The 22,225-nt window shown below is 38.7% G+C and overlaps 1 protein-coding gene across 1 annotated transcript; it reads left to right on the top strand.

Annotated features, from left to right (window-relative positions):
* Nucleotides 1-2,908: 2,908 nt before the first annotated feature.
* LOC109919917 (son of sevenless homolog 1) lies at nt 2,909-20,191 on the top strand (the record flags this gene model as incomplete). The annotated part of the gene is made up of 4 exons (XM_048592517.1): nt 2,909-3,036; nt 4,048-4,703; nt 17,138-17,219; nt 20,069-20,191. Coding segments are annotated over 4 exons (989 nt in total), but the record flags the coding sequence as incomplete, so codon positions are not given.
* Between the last annotated feature and the right edge of the window lie 2,034 nt (nt 20,192-22,225).

Genomic DNA, 22,225 nt, shown 5'->3' with positions numbered 1-22,225 from the left:
TTCCTGCTCCATTGATGCTGCTTGGCCTGCTGTGTTCATCCAGCTCTACACCATATTATATGAGAGCTACATAGTTTCATTTGTTGTGAATGCCACATGGCTATCTGCCTATCCATCACTATGTTAACATCAGTGAGAGCAAGATGAGCCCTTTCAGCAGTCACCAATTGGGTGTTTAAGGGCTTCAGTATACAATTGGATGGGATGGTTGACCATGGACCTTCCTGCCTAGTATTAAGTTCTGACAAAGGTGGGAACATGGCAGGGTTCAGGTATGTCACCATCCTGTCTAATTTAATGCTCTTCTACAGATTACTTTTAAATTTCTATCCGAACTGTTAAAGAATTTGTGTCTTTGGTAACATTGTTATGAAAAAGCTGAAATAGCTTGTTGTGATTATATACTCCCAATCCCTTTAAAATATGAACAACATTGGAGCACCTCGTAATCTTTTCTGGAGATTGTCTATCTTGGATAATCAGTCCCATAATCCCTTATTCGTTCTGGTTGCACTTTTGTTCAAATAAATATGCAAACTATCTGAAAGCAAACTGATGACGAGTTAAAAGAAAGATTCCATTAGTTCAGCTAACACCTGATGCTGCACCATGGAAATTTAAGTACCCCCACAAATGAAGAGGACCACTAACCTGACAAGGCATAAAATGGATGAAAAAGGTTACAACTGAAAATGAGGCACAAGCATCTCAAAAAAACTGATGCGCTTGTATTAAAATGTAATATATTAAGTAAATTTAGTCATCATTACAAAATCAAAAATCAACCATAGACATTAGTAATCAATTTGTGCACAGAAGATTTTTAATGTATAGATTTGAAACTGATTAAAATATGCAACGATTAATAACAAACAGATAAAACTAATAAAAGACCAATGACACGGAAATACGAAAGAAAAATTAGCCATGTGAAAAAATTGGAACAATGCGCTATAGCTTGAGAAATACCTCTTATGTTCTGTGTACTATGGAACTGTTTAAAAACGTAATTGAGCATTTAACTGAAAGAGAAAAAAAAAAAATCGCTTTTCTTTTCCAGTAGCAGAGTGGATAATTAAGTTTGTTTGATTCATTAGTATTGAAGGTTGTCGATTTTTGTAGGTGAGGGATGTACATGCATCTGAAATTTCTTTAAAAAAAAAAAAAAAAAAAATTCATTCATGCAGCCCAAGTGCTGTTGGTATGATCCATAATACCGTTAGGAAGAGAGATCTGGGATTTAATATTATATTTAAATTATTATGCGGGGCAGGTGGCACGGTGGCTCCGTGGTTAGTACTGGTGCCTCACAGTGCCGGGGTCTACGTTCGATTCAAGCCTCGGGTGACTGTCTGTATGTAGTTTGCACATTCTCCCAGTGTCTGTGTCGGTTTCCTCCCACAGTCCAAGGGATGGTTACCTCCAAGTACAATAGGACCTTAATCAGATGGGCCAATGGGCCGAGGAGTGACAGATACACTTGAATTTAGATAAATGTGAGGGGCTGCATTTTGGAAAGGCAAATCAGGGCAGGACTAATACACTTAATGGTAAGGTCCTGGGGAGTGTTGCCAAACAAAGAAGCCTCAGAGTGCAGGTTCACAGTTCCTTGAAGGTGGAGTCATAGGTAGACAGGGTAGTGAAGGAGGCATTTGGCATGCCTGCCTTTATTGGTCAGTGCATTGAGTACAGGAGTTGGGAGGTCATGTTGTGGTTGTCCAGGACGTTGGTGAGGCTACTTTTGGAATACTGTATTCAAATCTAGCCTTCCTGCTACAGGAAGGATGTTGTGAAACTTGAACGGGTTCAGAAAAAATTTATTAGGACGTTGCCAGCGTTTTACAGTTTGAACTGTAGGGAAAGGCTGAATAGGCTGGGGCTATTTTCCCTGGAGTGTCGGAGGCTGAGGTGTGACCTTATAGAAATTTATAAAATCATGAGGGACATGGATAGGGTAAATAGCCAAGTTCTTTTCCCCAGGGTAGGGGAGTCCAAAGCTCGAGGGCATAGATTTAAGGTGAGAGGGGAAAGATTAAAAAGGGATCTAAGGGGCAACTTTTTCACAGAGGGTGGTGTGTGTGTGGAATGAGCTGTCAGAGGAAGTGGTGGGAGGTTGGTACGGTTACAACATTTAAAAGGCACCTGGATGGGTATATGAATTGGAAGGATTTAGAGTGATATGAGCCAAATGCTGGAAAATGGGACTAAAGACTAAATGTTTAGGATACCTGGTCAGCATGAATGAGTTGGCCTGAAGGTTCTGTTTCCATACAATACAGCTCTATGACTCATGGGCAGGTTAGATGGATTGGCCATGCAAAATTGCCCATAATGTCCAGGGATGTGCAGGCTACGCGGATTAGCCATGGCAAATGCAGGGTTACAGGGATAGGGTAGGGGTGTGGATCTGGCTGCAATGCTTTTTAGAGGGTCAGTATAGATTTGACGGGTCAAATGGCCTGCTTCCACACTTTGAGGAATTCTAGTATTATAACATTAGCTACCACAGTTGGCACCCGAGACATGTATCTCATTGTTGTAGAAACAATAGCAAACATTCTGATGTGTGTTGGTTTCAAGTATATGTTCTGGCACTTTTCTTAACCCAGTTACTGTATACAAAAAAAGTAAGCTTATTTTTCCAGTAAAACCATTAACATATTGTCCTCCTATTCCTGACGTATTGGAGGAGTTCCTTGCTCTGCTGTACCTTAACTTGAGTTTATCTTTGTGCTGTTACCAAGGTAGACTAAAGATTGGAGATTAGGATTCAGTTGTTGTGGCTGAAGATAAACAGTAAAAACATATTGTGACCTTAAATATCTATTTGTATCATACTTATATGCACCTATCTAACAGCAATAAACTACTTAAAACTAACCTCCTTTCCCCCATCTTATGATGATAGCAATTAGAGGAGAAAAGTGAAGATGAAGAAGACAAAGAATGCCTGAAACAAGCCATAACTGCTCTTCTTAACCTCCAGAGCAGTATGGAAAGGATTTGTTCAAAATCACTTGCGAAAAGAAGGCTGAGGTAAGCAATTTCCATTCATCCCTGCGTTTTTCCTGGTTGGTCACATTTGTAAGTTACTGTGGTTCCCATTTCCTCTTACTGTTAACAAAGAACAGTGTTTGCCTTTAGTGTTAGGATGACTTTTACACAGGAAGTGATGTCAGATACCAAAAGCTTGTTTTTATTCAAAGCATTTTATGCTTTTGAGTTGCTGTACAACTGAAGCTTAAAACCAAGCAACATCTTGATTTATGAGTATGACGACTTTGCTAAGCATCAGGTGGTAAGCTGAGAAATTCTTGAAAGGTTCTTCTTTAAGGGAAATTAGCTACATTGTCTTTTTTTTAAAATTAAAATCATTCCATGATAATATTCAACAAAAGTTTTTATGTTTTGTACTTGCTACTGCGAAGAAATAAGTGGAAACATGCATCTTTTTATTTAGTTGTCTTCTCGCTTTCCTTCTCAGTGAGACCAAATGAATGGAACTGTTTTGCTCAGTGTTGAAGTTCGGCAAATTATTAACACTGCTGTTAGAACAAATTGAATAACTTGACAGTTCCAGTTGTTCAGCAGTGATTTCAGCAGAGAGCCAAAACGTAAATTCCAAAGTGCCCCAGAATGAGTGATTTACTTTCCTATTTGAGCTATGTGATGGAATACTTAAGTGTGCAGAAAAGTGTGACTGGCCCACCAATGCAGAAGTATGCTTTTGTATTGAGAGAGTGTTCACTTGCTGACAACCCAAGAGACATTTGTGACATGGATTTTTCTGTCGAGAGGTTGAAATGTGCATGTGGTTGTTCAAAAGAGAATTTAATATTTTAACCTTAAAGATATATATAATCTTTAAATGGTTGAAATGGTTGGGAAAACTAGTTACTCTATTAAAATATTTGTTTCAATTTTGTCAGTGCATTGTACAAATATCTGCACTTTTCAGTTATCTGCATCAGTGCATAGGTATTTGTTTTTACTTATCAGGATTAACAGATTGAGATTTGGTAATTGGACCTTTTTTCTCTCTTTCAGTGAGTCTGCCTGTCGTTTTTATAATCAACAAATGAAAAGCAAACACCTTGCAATCAAGAAAATGAATGAAATCCAGAAAAATATTGATGGCTGGGAAGGCAAAGACATTGGACAGTGCTGCAATGAATTTATAATGGAAGGCACACTGACACGTGTGGGTGCAAAACATGAAAGGCACATATTCCTATTTGATGGCTTGATGATTTGCTGTAAATCAAATCATGGTCAGCCTAGGTTGCCTGGTGGAAGCTATGCAGAATATCGTCTCAAAGAGAAGTTTTTCATGCGTAAGGTACAGATCAATGACAAAGATGACACTAATGAGTACAAACATGCTTTTGAAGTTATCTTGAAGGATGAAAACGGTGTAATTTTTGCTGCTAAATCAGCAGAGGAAAAGAATAATTGGATGGCAGCTTTAATTTCTTTACAATATCGTAGTACACTGGAGAGGATGTTGGATACCACTATGCTACAGGAGGAGAAAGAGGAGCCGCTTAGGCTCCCAAGTCCTGAAGTATACAGGTTTGCTGAGCCAGATTCTGAGGAGAACATTGTGTTTGAGGAGAATGTGCAATCTAAATCGGGAATTCCTATTATCAAAGCTGGAACTGTTACAAAACTGATCGAGCGGCTTACTTACCATATGTATGCAGGTAGGTACAACCTTTTTGGAATAGGCTGCTGTATTAAGAGATTTAATACATTACAGAAAGGTTAGGTATCAGATGCTGAAAGAAATGTAAGTTATTGCTTATTATATAGAAATAACAGTTATGGCAACTTTACCTTTTTTATTTATACAGCTTAAGAAAAGTTTTTCCTACTGTTGAAACTAACCTGAGAACCTTTCGAACTTTGCTCAGATGGAGCTAATAAAATGTTACATTTCAACACTGAACAACTGAACTGAACATTGAATAATTCAACAAGCACAGTGTAATAGCTAGCCCTAAACAGATGATCCTAATCCATAATTTTAAAGGATGGAAGCAATACAAGGAAGAAAATTTTTCCTGTTCAAATCATTCTTTAGGGGGGGAAAAAAAATTATGTTTAACTTTCAAGATTGCTGGCCTCGCATTTAGTATCATAAATAGAAATCATGGCGATATTATTGCATATGCTTCACCAATAATAAGTGCTGTTCCAGTGCATATGTGTGAATGGGAACTGATTTGTTTGTCCAGTTCATTACTTTCCTGCAATAAGTCTTGCTTGGCAAATCTAATTCTTCTATTTCAGTAATGTCATGTGGTTATTTTTGTTCCGGCAGTTTGGTTTTTGTAGATATTTAAAACAGTTGATATTGTTTGGACAAAGGTCACTTCTAATCTTGGAAATACTTGTGACCCAGCCTTTCGAGTCATGTTTTCCTTTTTTCATCTGTGGACACAAAGCAGGAAGTTGCAGTGCTTTTTTCTGTGGTGAAATGTAGCGGTTGTAGATGCCTCTGATCTTCATTTATCAATTTCTATAATTTGGCATGAGAAGCACGCTATGTATCAATACTTTTGTGGCCCTAATTAGAAGCAATTGACTGCAGTTGATAATGCAAATTTGTGTCCCAGTTGAGGTTTGGTTTTTGCTTCATCACTAAGAAGCAACACTTAAATGCCAGAACAATTCATATTTGGCTTTGGTGAAATAAAGCCTATTATGGTTACTATTTATTTTGTGTAGTTTTGTGCTTTTGAAAATGAAGGCATGAGAAAATCAGCTAATTTTCTCTTCATCCATTGCCAGTGTGGAATGCTCATGGGTCATTTAATTGGAAAGTCAAATTTGCTCCTGTCTCAACAAATTGTTTTAACTTAATTTCCAGAGAAACAGCTCTGACTGCACCGGTGTGATATTTTATTTCCAGCATTATGTGCTTCATTGTGCTATTATTAGGTTGATTTCTACTTTGGATGAAATTTTTGTCAGCAGAATTAAGAATGTTGCAATATTTGAAGATGCCAAGTTAAAAGTTACAGAATATCCATGTTCTATGAGTGAGCTATTAGTTTCATTCTTGAATTTGTATGTATTTCCATCTCACTTGTGTAAAATGTGTTTAATTTGGTATATATTTGTACTTATTTGGTGCATAGAGATATGTTCCATGTGGGATGTAAGTGATATGTGTATTTATATTGGTGGGATAAAGGTGCTTCCTGTTCATTGCACCTGCTGTAACTGAGTCATTCATAAGGGCTGTTCCGACCATTCATGAAACTCATTCTTGACTTCCTGTCTAAAAAGAAGTAAATAATTTTTTCCTTTTTATTTTAAATTTTAAAAGAATAAGATAAGCAAGTGGGCACAGGTTTGCTAAAGTTATGAAGCTGTTGGCCTTACCCATCATCTATGCCACTGTTGTGTTCTATTTTTCGTGTTCTATTACTTCAGTGCACTGCTTGTATGTAATCAGTACGTCTGTTTCCTTTCTTGTTGAAGTTGAGGATGATTGTTTACAAAGAAGCTTATTGTTCATTCTTGATTCAAAACTGTTGGAGTTGGGTGGGGTAGTTAACACTTGGGAAAACTCTTCGTGTTAATGAACAAATAAGCTTTCAAGAAAAAGCTTTGCAGCCCTAATAAGAAAACGTTTAACTACATAACTTGTACCAAATAACTGAACAGATAGTAGTAATTTAAGCTGAATGAGAACAGTTAAATGTAAGCTCTAGTGCACAGAACTATAATCTTGCTTCCTAGGAGTAATTTGAATAAATAGTTGCGGATCCAAAATTTGTGAGAAAAGTGAATTGTGTAGCTCATTACTGTAGCATGGAGTTTTACCTCTGGTTTGAGGATATATTGAGCAGAGGATTTGTATTGACCATATTAACAATTGTATTTATGAATACATAGCCATTAAGTAATTTACAAGGGGATCCTGTGGGCATTGAGAAATCTGAACAAGTTCAGAAAGAATTTGAAAACAGGATGTTATGATACAATGGAACTCACTTTTGAAAGTAAACATTGATTAAACCTATTTAAAAATTTCCTTAGTATCACCTTGAGAACTCCAGTGCAAATCTGAAATTAGAATGAATAAGAAATAATCCATTTACTCCCTCAAAGTAAATTGAAAACAAATTACACCAAGTTCACTTTAGGTCTGCAGAGCTGATGCAAGATTTTTATTTCTCCCAAACCTAATGAGCACTATAAAGTGTATTATAAAATGTCTTCTTTCCACATTCTGATGTCATTGGGCCATTTTTGTTTCCTGCACCTGCTTAAAGAATATTTAATATATTATCAAAGTTGTTGATTTTCCATTAAGCAAAATTATTAAATAGACAGTAAAATTTTTATTTTGTGTGAACAGTGGGAGATTCCAATTTAGCTGGTGGGGTTTACTATTCAATGTTCCAGTTAGGACGCTCAGAAAAATCCATGTTTGCACAATTCTAGCATTTCAACAAATTGGGAACCGCCTTACAGTTGCAGCCTTTGTCACAATGAAGATCAAGTTCATAAGGCAAGAGTTGTTTCTGCAAGACAGTGCACAAATGATCTCCTTTTCTTTTGCATTACGTATTACGAAAGGGTTATTAACCTGGATCCTGCTACTTCCAGAAGTCCTGAATATCTGCTTTCTTTTTAAAATGAAATATGTTTGATATGTTATGCAACATCTGTGAAGCCAACTTATACTTTGTCCCTGGGAGACATTTTTAAATTAACAAATTGAGGACTCACTAAAAATCTGCATACTCTGGTATCCAGTGGTTGATCTTATTAAGAGTTTTTCATCACAAATCATTTGTTCAGGTTCGAGTCTATGACTTTAAACAGGCTGATATCAAATCGGTCTTATAGCAGTTCAGAACAAGAATGGAGAAGATAGCATTTTGCAAATTTTAACAGTTTAAAAACCTAAAAGCAAACAATGCTTCCTAGCTTTTCTGAATTCTTCTTTAGTTCAGGAAGATGTGAATGATTTTGTTTTTCACAAACTTGACCTAATTAGGAGACCTTTATCTTCTTGGTTATCAGCCCACTCCAAAACACTCTGCTGCAAGCCATTTTGAATTTGCAATAATCTATACTGCAGCTTATGAGCAACTGACAAAATTACCAAAGCATGTATTGCCAAAATTTGTCCAATCAGAGTGAGAATCATCCTTTAGATGATGGGTTATCTTATGAGGAGAGGTTGGGCTTGAATCCTTTGGAGTTAAGAGCCATGGATTTGAACTATTGAAACCTGTGGTATCCCAAGCGGAATTGATAGAGTTGATGCTGAGAGGATGTTTAACCTTGTGGGTCTAGGGGCACTGTTGAAAAATGAGGGGTGTCACATTTAAGGCAGAGATGATGAGAATTTTTGCCAGAATTTCTGCCAGGTTTGTTAGTTTTTGGAAGTCTCTTTCCCAGAGATCAGTGGAGGTACGGTCATTGAATATTTTTAAGACTGTTAGGTAGATTAACTAACAAAGGATTTGAATGCAATAAGCAGCAAAGTGGCTTTGGGACAACAGTCAAATCAGCTGTGACCTTATCAAACAGCAGTGCAGGTTCAAGAAGCCGAATCGTAAACCTTCTAATTCATATGGACAGCAAAGAAGGTTACCTCAGAGTATAATGAGACCTTGATCAATTGGGCTGAAGAGTGACAGATGGAGTTTAATGTAGATAAATGTGAGGTGCTACATTTATGGTAGGGCAAATCAGGGCAGGACTTGTAGATTTAATGGTAAGTTCCTGGAGAGTGTTGCCAAACAAAGAAACCTCAGAGTGCAGGTTCATAGTTCCTTGAAAGTGGAGTCATAGTAGGCAGGGTAGTGAAGAAGGCATTTGGCATGCCTACCTTTATTGGTCAGTGCATTGAGTACAGGAGTTGGGAGGTCATGTTGTGGTTGTACAGGACGTTGGTGAGGCTACTTTTGGAATACTGTATTCAATTCTAGTCTTCCTGCTACAGGAAGGATGTTGTGAAACTTGAAAGGGTTCTGCAATATTTAGAAGGATGTTGCCAGAGTTGGAGGGTTTGATCTGTAGAGAGAGGCTGAATAGGCAGGAGCTTTATTCCTAGGAGTATCAGAGGCTGAGGTGTGACTTTAAAGAAGTTTATAAAATCATGAAGGGCATGGATAGGGTGAATAGTCAAGGTCTTTTCCCCAGGGTAGGGGTATCCAAAATTAGAGGGCATAGGTTTAAGGTGAGAGGGGAAAGGTTTTAGAAAGGACCTAAGGGGCAACTTTTTCACAGAAGGTGGTGCTTGTATGGAATGAACTGCCAGAGGAAGTGGTGGAGACATCTGGATGGGTACATGAAAAGGAAATTTCTGATGAAGGGTCTAGACCCGAAACGTTATACTCTGATTCTCATACTCTCTATACTCTCGTTATACTCTGAGGTAACCTTCCTGCTCCTATGACGCTGCTTGGCCTGCTGTGTTCATCCAGCTCTACACTTTTTGTTATCTGATTTTCCAGCATCTGCAGTTCCTACTATCTCGGGTACGTGAAAAGGTAGTGTTTACAGGGATATGGGCTAAATGCTGGCAAATGGGGCCAGATTAATTTAGGATATCTGGTCAGCATGGACGAGTTGGCCCGAAGATTCTGTTTCCATGCTGTACATTTCTATGACTGTATGTTTGTATCTGCTCCCCAAATTGTCATGCGTATCTTTGCTACTTTGATTATTTCAGTGCTGTCTTAGCTGGCCTTCCGTTTTCCACTCTACGTAAACTTAAGGTCGTATAAAACGGTGTTCGAACTTCATTGATCCATTCATCCATCACTCATGCTCATTGACTTACCTTGGCGTCCAGTTTCCCCAATACCTTGATTTTAAAATTCCTGTCCTGTTTTCAAATCCCTCAGTGGCCTTGGCCTTATCCCTCCCTATCCCTGTATTTTCTCAAATTTACAAATCCCCCACATCTCTGCTGTCCTCCAATTCTAGACCTGGCCTCAAGTGTATCATCAAATTTGATCCCTCCACCATTAAATAAGTTCCTTAGCCCTAAATATTTTTAATCAACCTACTTGGACATGTTATCAAACAGCTCTGGCCCAGAAGTAGGAACCTTACCACCCATCTCAGCCATAAACTCTCAGATTTCCCTTCGTAAGCTCCTCTCCTATTTAAACATTTTAAAATTTAATTGGACCAGCCATGTAAATAGTGTGGCTACAAAAGCAGGCTAACAACTGGGAATTCTGTGACAAATAGCTCATCCTTACTCCCCATGTGTAATTGAACGGAGTTGAAACAACTTCCATGAAATAACTCACCATGGAGGACAAAGTAACCCATTTGATTGACATCCCATCCACCCTCTTTGGTTTTCAGTTTCTCCACCCCTACATATAGTGGTATCAGTATGTCTTATGTATTCTACTTTATGTACAAGATGCACTTTAGCAACTTGCCTAGGCTCCTTTTAACAGCATCTTCCATGTCTGCAGCCTCCATCAAAAAAAACAAAGACCACAAATGCATGGGAAAGTAACTAACTCCATGTTGCACACCATCCTGACCTGGAACTAGATAGTAGTTCCTTTAGTGTTGCTGTTTCTAAATCCTGGAATTTGGTCCCAAACAGCTCCATGGATGTACCTACACTATAAGGACTGCAACTGTTTAGGAAGGGAGCTCATCACCATCATTTTAAGTGGCATTCCCACTAATTTGTTTTACTACTGCACAGATCTCTGATGTCAGTGTGTGGCAGCAACTTCTGGAATCAGAGGTCAGTTCTGCGAATGACATCAGCATCCTGATTGCTATGAGTGGACCCTCAGAGCAGCTGCATGCATGCACAGTTTAGCAGAAACGTTGTTCTCAAAGCATAGATTGCACAATAAATGCTGAAACAAATACAACTTGCTGGGAAAGCTCAGCAGTTCTGGCAGCAGCATCCGTGGAGAGAAATCAGAGTTAATGTTTCGGGTCGAGTGACTATTCCTCAAAACTGATTGCAGTTAAGAAAGTATTGGTTTTTTATGCAGAAGATAGGTTGGGGGGAGGGGATAAGGATTAAATGACAGGTGACAAATAGAGCTCAAAGAAAGAGAAGAACAGTTGGACAGATGGAGTGGATGACTGTCTGGCTAGGAGGGTGATTAGTTATTAATGAGCTTGGTTAGTGGCTAACAATGGATTGTGTGTGATAGCAGACTATTGATAACAAGGCCAGGTGTGTGGGACTGGGACATGGAAGAGTTCAAGCCCAAAAGTTATTGAACTATTGAGCCCGAAAGGCTGCAGGGACCCCAAGTGGAAAATGAGGTGCTGTTCTTCCAGTTTGCACTGCGCTTTGCTGGAGCATTGCAGCCAATAAATGGGGGGAAAAACACAACATAACATCTAGCTCTAATCAAAACTTTTCCCTATTGGCCTAATACTTTTTTTGCGTGACTAGGTATCAGGTTCTGTTTGATAACTTCAGCTTGTGTTATCACATTAAAAATGCTACAGAACTACAAATTATTGAAGTACTCATTTGAGCAACACTATTAATGTCTGTTATCTAATAGTGTCTGTTGTATGAATGAAAATGTATGTGGGGTTACTTACTATTGCTAATTTTTCCTTATTGCAACAAATTCATTTACTTAGACAAAATTTAATTTCTGTCTCTCACCTTTCTAATCTGGAATGACTTAATGCTGTATCACCATTTCAATGTTGATTGTTTTGATATATACTTAAGCACATTCTTGTTTATTGGATTTCATTGTAGTAATTTGCAGTGAATGAAAGATCTCAGAAGGTCAGTAGAGTGAGGTTGTTACACTGCTGATTGTCCAAGACCTGCATTTACATCAAAATGTGAAAAATAGATGCTGGAGTAGGCTGTTTGGCCTTCAAGCCTGCTCTGTCATTCAACAAGATCCTAGAACATAGACCAGTACAGCACAGTACGTGCCCTTCGGCCCACAATGTTGTACCGACCTATTATCCTACTAAGATCAAACTACGCTGCATACCCTACATTTTACTGTCATCCATGTGCCTATCCAAGAGTCACTTAAATGTCCCTAATGTATCTGACTCCACTACTACTGCTGGCAGTGCATTCCACGCACCCACCACACTCTGTGTAGAAAACCTACCTCTGACATCTCCCCTACACCTTCTTCCAATCGCCTTAAAATTATGCTCTCTCATGATAGCCATTTCTGCCCTGGGAAAAAGTCTCTGGCTATCCACTCTATCCATGCCTCTCATCATTTTGTACACCTCTATCAAATCACCTCTCATCCTTCTTCGCTCCAAAGAGAACAGCCCTAGCTCCCTCAACCTTTCCTGATAAGACCTGCCCTCCAGTCCAGGCAGCATCCTGGTAAATCTCTTCTGCACCCTCTCTCAAGCTTCCACATCCTTCCTATAATGAGGTGACCTGAACTGAACACAATATTCCAATTGTGGTCTAACCAGGGTTTTATAGAGCTGCAGCATAACCTCGCGGCCCTTAAACTCAATTCCCCTGCCAATGAAAGCCAACATACCCTATGCCTTCTTAACACCCCTAGCAACTTGGGTAGCAACTTTAAGGGATCATGAGCTCTACCTTCCTGCAGTATCCTCAATCCCTATAGTGTCCACAAAATATTTGTTAAAAGGAGTGAGTTCTTAAGAGGTTTCTTCCATGGCATGATGCCCATTTGGTATAGACATAAGTGTTTCAACGTGCACATTTTTTCCTGTTTTGTAAATAGGAGTAGAAGTTGACGATTCAACACCTCGAGCTAACTCCACCATTCAAAAAGATCAAGGCTGATCTGTTCCATGTTCCTATCTAACACTGATAACCCTTGAGTTCTTTGTCTATTCATCTCTTGTCTGAAAAATATTCAATGGCCCTGCCACCTCCACCAACTGAGGCACAGAATTCCAAAGTCGCACAATCGTCCAGGAGAAAAAGTGTCTCTTTTTCTCTGTCCTTAAAGGATGACCCCTAATTTTAAAGCATTGTATCCTAGATCTGGACTGACCAATAAGTGGACAAGTCTACCTTGTCAAGACAATTGAGGCTTGTGTACGTTTCAGTCTAATTCAAATAGTCCGAAATCTAAACTCTGCACTATATGATATATAACATATACACGCGCATGCACACCCGTATCATGCAATTATCCCAAACAAATCAGATCATCAGTAGATATCATACCCACCAGAGCAAACATTTCTAAGATCAGATTTCTCTCTGGAAAATATTGGTTCTGGTAGGACAAAAAAAAAGCTGCTTGTTGGAATGAAGAACACAATTGAAACCGCATTTGATGTTTTTAAGTGCAGTTTTGTGCATTCTCATCTTCAAAAGGGTATTAATGTATTGGAGGAGCATGGAGAAGACTGGATTCCAAGTCTGGATTCAGGCTACGAAGACCCAAGGAGAGACTTCTGAAGGGCCAAGTTTTTCTTTGATTTTTGATTTGATTTTATTGTCACGTGTACCAAAATACAGTGAAAAGCTTTGTTTACGAGCAGTGCAGGCAGATCACAGCAAGCAAAGGATGTACACATCAAAAAGACTTAGAAGCTACAAGTTACGTTGCAGGTTACATTATTTGAGGCTAGAGTCCATTCAACAGTCTGATAACAGCCAGAAAGAAGCTGTTCCTGAACCTGCTTGTGCGTGTGTTCAGGCTTCTGTGTCATCTGCCTGACGGAAGGGGTTCTTGGAGATCATTATCAGGTGCGGTGGGTCTTTGATGTTGGCTGCCTTTCCGCAGCAGGCGAGCCATGTAAATGGAGTCCGTGGATGGAAAGTTGGCTTCCGTGATGGTCTGGGCTGTACGCGCCACCTTCTGTAGTTTCTTACAGTCCTGGGCAGAGCAGTTGCTATACTAGGCAGTATGCTTTCTATGATGCATCTTTAGAAGTTGGTGAGGGACCTTACGGACATGCCAAATTTCCTGAGCTGCCTGAGGAAGAAGAGGCGTTGTGCCGCCTTGACTGTCGCATTTGTGTTGGAAGTCCAGGTCAGGTCATGGAGAAACTTGATGCTCTTCACCCTTTCAACCTCAGTTCTGTTGATTGTAGATGGGGGCATGTTCTCTTCCTTTCTTTCTGAAGTCGATGATCACTTCTTTAGTTTTGCTGATGTTGAAAGACAGATTGTTGTCACTGTACCATGTCACCAAACCCTCTATCTCCCGTCTGTATTTTGGCACGTTGTTAGATATCTGCCCCACTGTGGTGGTGTCATCAGCGAACTTGTAGATGGCGTTCATTCGGAATTTGGCAACACAGTCGTAGGTGTACAGGGAGTACAGTAGCGGGCTGAGGACGGATCCTTGTAGGGCTGCAGTGTTGAGTGTTATTGTGGGGGAGGTGCAGTTACCTATCCTCACTGATTGCAGCCTATGGGTCAGAAAGCTGAGGATTCAGTTGCAGAAGGCAGAGTCGAGACCAAAGTCATGCAGTTTTGAGATCAGTCTGGAGGGGATAATGGTGTTGAAGGCCGAGCTATAGTCAATGAGCAGGAATCTGATGTAAGTGTCTTTGTTGTCCTGATGTTCTACGGATGAGTGCAAGGCTAGGGATATGGCATCCTCTGCGAATCTGTTATGTCAGTAGGCAAACTGTAGGGGATCGAGACAGGTTGGGAGACTGGAGTTGATGTGGGTCATGATCAGCCTCTTGAAGCACTTTGGAGAAATAGAGGCAAAATTCAATCGTTCGATTACAAAGAGGTATTTGTGTTTGAAAAGAGCTATTTGAAACATACCATATGAATGCAGAATGACTGGTTTTGTCGAAACAATTAATTAATGCAGAAGTGGACCAAACCAAATATTTAGTATGTACTAAAATAATCAAAACTACTTGTAAGTTGAATGTAGAGGAAGGGTTGAGTAGGGTGGAATATAGGGCTTCAGCAGTGGCGATACGGGATTGAGTTGAAATCTTGCTGTTTTTGTAACTGACTTTAGAGATTTGAACCTGATATTTGTTTCTTGTGCAAAGTCTTTACTAGGGATTTTAAAAAGAGCAGGGCCCATGATGTGTGGATTGTACAATCTTTATAGTAGAAGTCATTTACAGTACTGACAAGCAAATAAGCATGACTTAAATGTTACCCATTTCTCCATGGAAATAACTGGCACATCATGATAAGAGAAATCAGAAAAGATTATATGTTTTCAGACACCATATTTTTCATGAAAATCCTCTGCAAACTCATTCTTTCGATCTTGCCAGCCTACTGTGGTAAGCCTATTTTAAATTTTCAGCGAAACAAGGGGCAAGTGCACCAATCTGGATGTTTCATTGGATCCATACAAATGCATTTTGAAGCAACCACGTGTACATTTGTGCAGACACCGATGACTGTGAAATGTCACATCTTAGCATGTGGAAATCCAAGTTAACCATTGGGGATTCTGGTGCTACAGTGTTCAGAGACTGGTGATCAATGTTAATAGAAGTTTTAAAAAATGGAATAGACTTTGTTTTTGCAAATGTTTTTGCAAATCAGTTTTTTTAAATTTGCAGAGCTCTGTAGATTTTGTTCAACAAAAACAGAAGTTGCTGGAAAAGCTCAGCAGGTCTGGCAGCATCTGTGAAGAACAATCAGAAATGTTAACTCTGATTTTTCTTTACAGATACTGCCAGACCTGCTGAGCTTTTCTAGTAACTTCTGTTTTTGCTCCTAATTTACAGCATCCACAGTTCCTTTCTTCAGTTTTCCATAGATTTTGTTGCTGCTCTGCTCAAACTGCTGTAGGCAGAAGACCTCAAATGGGGTGTCTATCGCACTGTTACTTTACCAATCTGGCATCCACTTTGTATTCCTGCTGCAGAAAGTAAGGTCAGCCTACGAACCAAGATCTCAAAGGTACGAGTTAAGCAGCAGTGACACCCTCTGAGGAATTGACACATAAATAGAGAGGGAGAGGAGAAAAAGTGCATAATAACTTCATGTTGGAGAAATAACCAACAGCATTTCTGACTGTCCTTTGGACATGCAAGTATGCGCACATAGAGCAATAACACCGTATGAGTTTCATAAACTTGATGTATTTTCCAAAAGTGAAAAACTGAATACATCTAGCTAAAATAGTGACAATTATTTGAGTGATTTGCCTAGTCAGCTATCGGCTACTGGTTGACAGACAAATACATCGCTTGGCGGATCATGTGAGAAGGCAGGTTTAGTGATTGATCGATTCTTTATTGGTTAGAATATATTCAGCAATGGTAGGTAGGCAGAAATACCCTAGCAAAGTGAAAACCTGGAATATGAAAATAACATTTGTTCAAACTGTTTGCAAGTACACTATTATGAGTTGGAATACCTTGGGAGAGCTAAACCAAAAGAAGGGATTTGTCTTGTAATCTGATAAGCTGTCACAAGGACAAATGTTTATTAAAAAATCCAGCGATAGTTTTGTTTGGTTTTATTCACCGAGCACAGCAAAAAAAAGGCATGTGAAATTAGTATTTTCAACTTGGAGATAGTTTCACAGATGAATTTGTTTTATTTTGACTTATCATCTATCTGTTTTGATTTTCATTACATCTGCAACCTTTGCTTAATTATTTGACTGTAACTTAAGTAGATATTTCCTTGTAGATTATCCTCCATAGAAGAAATGTGAGATGTGTGATAAAATCTATACTCCCTTTCTCATCTTGCTTCTCTACCTGCAAAATGTTGTGAAATGAACAGTCAGCAGAGTTTATAGGTCAGCTGCACACAAAGAAATCAAGTAATCTGTTCAAGTTGGCATCACATTCAAGGTGTATCGTAGGCACTTAAATGGAATGAGAAAAAATGTGCCTTAAAGAAAAATGCAGATATAAACAGAGAAACTGCTGGAGAAACTCAGTATGTCTGGCAGTATTTCTGGAGACACAAGTGGTCAACATTTCGATCCACTATAACTTCTTCAGAACACCTATTTCATATATGCGAATGTGACAACTAGTCAGTTTTGTTTTCTTTTTTAAAGGAATGAATTTTTTGAGTGGTCATCTAATGGAGCTAATAAACCAAAATATTTGGAAATTATCTTTTTAGCAGCATAAATTAATGCACCTTTTTATTTTCAGGAAAAGAAAACTTTTTTATTTCACAGGTATCCCTTCAAACAAATCATGCTCAAAATACTTTGTATTTCTCTAGACCCAAACTTTGTTAGGACATTCCTCACAACATATCGGTCCTTCTGCAAACCCCGGGAGTTGCTAGGCCTTTTAATTGAAAGGTATGTTATCATTATATAGAAACTTTTTTAATCAGTTCGCTCTTTGAAAATTTTACATTTATTTTATTAGTCTATAAAGTTGTCCACTCTAACTGTAATAGATATGCAAGAGCAAATGCTTAACCGAACTTAGTAATTTTATCAACTCAACAGTACAATTACACAAGAGTGCAACATTTGAAAGCTTTAAAGTAACCACGTATGTTAATGAAGAAAACTAACCACTTCATAAGCTTGGAGGAAAATCTTCTTTGATGTTTACTGATATTTCAGTTTCTAGAGCATGGGCTTTCTCCATTGATGATAGTGCTTTGTTTTTCATTGAAGTCTTGCAGTTGTCTCTTCAACGCTTTATTTATTCATACAGATGGAGAAATATTTGTGCATATTCTTCGGCCCACAAGTTAAACTGGTCCCATATGTGCTGCATCTAGGATGCTTTGTGCTTTCTGAGTTGCAGACATTTGGGTAGCAGGGAGACATCTCTCCCATTGTGATTCATGGTCTGTCTTCAAGTTGCCAAATATAAGCAACCACTTAAGACCTCTGGGACTGCTGGATCTCTTCTCTGTCTCTTGTGATCTCTATTCTTGTACTCTTGGCTTTTATTTTTCTTCCTTTCTCCCATTGGCATGAACTTTCTGATGAGACGGTTGTTATTTCCAGCAAAAGTGGGAGTTGTACATGGGAACCCTGCAGAATCCCCATGATAGCACAAACTGAAGAAATTGCCCAGGAAATCCCGCAAGATTCCACTGGGCACTTCTTGTATGCCTGGAATTCTCCAAAAGACTCCATTTAAATCATAGAATTCAGAGGGTTCTTATTAAATTGATCAAATAGTTATTCAAGAATAATTAGAGTATTAATCCATAGTCTGACTCCTGAGTAACAACTCAAATGACCCGTATTTAACTCTCACATCCCAATGTACACCTCCCCCCGTATACTTATAGCCCCAGAAACTGTCCCATCCGTAGGACCTGATCACCTTTCACCTTGCTCTGAACCTATGTTTTGACCCCCATTTCACCTACTTAGGACTTTCTCCCCCTCCATCCACTCTAGCTTTGACTCCCCCCAACCACCCCCACCCGAGGAATCAACCTGCCTTCACTCATTTCTGGTCTGATCAAACCCCCCCTTCACCCTTTCCAGGTCCACTTACCCCAGCTCCCCTATTTGCCTGCATCGGGCCATTGCCCCCAGCACCCCTTGCAGCTCCACACCTAATTCCACCTCTACCCATTGCAAATTTGCTTACCCGCTTCACACTCTCTCCCCCTTTCCCCTCTCCAGATTCAATCTGTCTCCACCCTGACCCTGCCACCAGACCTACTGTAAACACTAACCAGTTACCTAGCTCCCTTATCACACTGCACCCTAGCACCCTGCCTACTAGTAGTTGGCACCTTAGTTAGCTGGCACTTTACCTTCCTACCTATCTGACACCTTACCTTCACTGCACCCTGTTCCCTCAAACTTAACTTATGTACTTACCTTTTGACAGCAGTTTTCAAAGTGGCTGTTTATGATTCTGGACTTGTAAGTTCCAGAATTCAGCAGCTGACTGCTTTCAAAAGGCAAGGTGGTTAGCCTCCCCCACTAGTTCTTGCTACAACAGCACATTCAGAATACAAGTAAGCTCTATGTTTCTGAAAGAGCCCTGCATAGAAATCTCCTTTCAGAAATGCAGCTGTTTCCTTTCATTAAAAAGGAGATAAAGAGACCATGTACTCAGAAAATCCACCCCTATGTTTCTTTAACTGTCCTTTTTTTTCAGTGGTATTTATTACTTAATTGTTATTTAATTTCATTTCCTCTTCAAAATTGTGCAGAATGGTGGATATAAGCTTTGATATTTTCCCTTCAGCCATCTCTTGCAAAATAACAATCAGTCTACACTGAAAGCAATGGGGAGTAGTCAGGAGCATGACTGAAGTGGAGGGTTGAGTAGACCGTAGTTTGTCAGTAATGAGTTTGAGTTAGGTTAGGTTTTGGAATGCAGTCATGTAAGTGTGGTGCCTTTCATGAGGAAAGGTCTAGGAGTTTGAGGCTGTTGCTTTTGAACTGTGTGGATCATAGAAATATTGATTTGATTTGCTTTCGGCAAAGGTTTGAAAGTTGTGACTTTGTGTATTTTGTGTTAATTGAGCATTTTCTGTATGTCTTTCTTTTGTGTCTTTAAGGTAGTTGGGTGATTAATTTATGATGATGTCTTGAAGTTGGATAGATTTTTTAATACTTTGTGATTGAACAGGAAATTTTTTCGGGTTTCGTTGGATGTGTGGTGTTTGCTACCAAAGTTGTGCATGAAGAGTGAGCTAGATCAATACAAAGAGGAGAGAGAATAGAAAATATATTGATCAGATGAGTGAAGTAGGGTGGATAGAGTATAAACAGTAGCACAGAACTGTTGGGTTGTCTACCTTGATTCAGAAAGTGAAGTACAGAAGCAAATAATAAATAAAGGAAAAGAAAGATGATGAATGTGAACACAGTCCTGACGTGGTATTCACTCAAGCTTAGAGAAATATGGGCCAAATGCTGGCAAATGGGACAAGGTCAGATTGGGTTATCTGGTTGGTGCAGATGAGTTGGACCGAAAGGTCTGTTTCCATGCTGTATGACTCTCTCTAAGTCAATATTTCCATTTTGATTCCAAGCCAAATTTAATTCTGTTTGATTTGAGCTTGTTGTTTTGTTACATTTATTACCCAAGCGAAATACGGGTTCCATGGCATATTATTCATTTGGTCAAATCAATCAAACTTATGACTTGTAACACTGGCATATTTTGACTCTGTACATAATATGATTTTGTATTTTTGTATTGAATTTAATGTTAGATTTGAGATTCCAGAGCCAGAGCCTACAGAAGCTGATCGGAAGGCAATGGAGCATGGTGATCAGCCTCTCAGTGCAGAATTAAAACGTTTTAGGAAAGAATATGTTCAACCTGTGCAACTTCGGTAAGTAGTACTTCATGACACCGCATGTAAAATTGATTTTCAGTATAAGATTTTCAGTATAAGATTTTCAGTAACTTCTGAAGTGATGTATTTCAACATAATGCCAAATCAGATTAATAGCTGATTAATAAGTAATATCATTTTCTGCAGTTGGTAAAATTTGACGGAGGGACCCCTGAAACTGATTATGTTTGGCAACAAAGTCTAGCAGCTTGTCTGTGCCACTTGATTCTAGAGATCTAACAGCAACCGAAAAACCAAACAGACTTTCATCCAATGTTCTGTTCCCTAAACGGTCTGGATCCTGTGGTGATACTTCTTCCCACTTTACCTTAGGTTATTTGGTTTACCTTCAACATTGACTTTCGGCTACAGTTGTCACTGATACTTCATTTTTCACATTCAAGGAAGGAATTATCACTTGCATGCTTTCAGTCATACTAATAAAGCCTGCTACTAAGAGAGTTGTAATGTAGTTACTGTTGTAACACTTGCACACCTTACTTCATAAACGAACCCAGGCCTCTGGTTTCTTATTGACAATAACAATCTAATTTGAAGTCACTATGTTGTTTTGCATTTTGACATGCCATGTTAAGATTGTTGAGGAATTATTTCTTCCTTGCTTCCAAGCAGATTGTACTCTGGGCGATGTTTTCATTTGAGATGCTATGAATTATTAGCAGAGCATTACTTTATATGCGTAATGATGGAAGTAATTTTGTTTCACTAAAACGAAAATTGGTCTCTAGCCTTCTCTATTTATATTACTATACCTGGTAAAATCCCCAGTGTTCACTTAGCCAGGCTTTGTCCGAGCTTTCAAAAGGTGGAGGCCATTAAGACTGATATTGCATCCTTTATCATTCATGTTATTGATAACAGGTGGTTACAGTCGTGAGCAGGCTGGAGACCTGTGTATTGTGTACTTGGGACCTGGAACTTTAAGTTCCTCAGAAACTATATGTTCAAACTTCAAATATTGCAATTAAGAGTGTGGGATATTAACATTTGAGCCTGTGTAATTATGTGATTTAACTTCATAATCAGAAGTAACTTATTTATGTATAGCTCTTCATAGATACAAGTGAACATGTTTTGTTTTGTGATTAACCACGGAATGATCACAGCAATCAACTATCTAGATGCATACACCATTAGAAAACAGCAGTGTGTTCCTGTGATAGTAATCATAGGGATTAATGATTTCAACTGAATTTTTAAGAAAAGCCTTTCGTGGAGCAATATTGATGTCATTGTGATTTGCAATTTTGTACAAAATTTCTAATTAACCTGATTGTGTTTTAAAGAAAATGGTGCCAAACCATTCTGATTCTGCTGGTTCATCGTCAAAGCGTATCTAGAGTGCTGAATTAATTGCATATCTGAGTTGGAACTAATGCCGCATCAAAGAATCAAACACATGTCAAATTGTTCAGTTTCATTTCCGCAGTGCAAGATCAGTACTTTTGCCGTGCATGATCATGTACTTCAATTTGTCATGCACATAATGAGCATTCTAATTCCTCCAAATCTTAAATTACCACTGGTCATCTATAGGCACATGGTATTGTGTAATGCTGTACTTACATGAATTTGCAAAACAACAGCTCGGATAATATGACCAACATAAGTGAGGCAACTTAATTCATGGCTCCTATTTAATGATCTTAATGATGATTCTAAAATTCACTTGAAGAGGTAAGTGAGATGTACTATTTATAAAAGAGATTACAGAAGGTAGCTTTGAGCAGACTATCGGTAATATAGAAGAAAAGCAGAATTTATTTCAAATGTATACCTATAAACACAGAAAGCTTGAATTTTCAGTGACTAAAAGGTACACTGTGAAGTGAAACCTAAATGGCTAAATGAGAAACCTCAAGGGGAACTAGGCAAAAAATAAAATAATTCCATTGACGAAAGATAAATAGTTGAGACTTAGAGTCAGGTTAACAATACAGTTGAAAATAATTAAAGCAAACATTCAAACTTTAAAAGAGACATATGATAAGTGTTGCATTTGTTGAGACA

The sequence above is a fragment of the Rhincodon typus genome, unplaced genomic scaffold, assembly GCF_021869965.1.
Source record: "Rhincodon typus isolate 14 unplaced genomic scaffold, sRhiTyp1.1 hic_rhity00001370, whole genome shotgun sequence".
Taxonomy (NCBI): domain Eukaryota; kingdom Metazoa; phylum Chordata; class Chondrichthyes; order Orectolobiformes; family Rhincodontidae; genus Rhincodon; species Rhincodon typus.
This window is presented reverse-complemented; position numbering and strand designations above follow the sequence as displayed.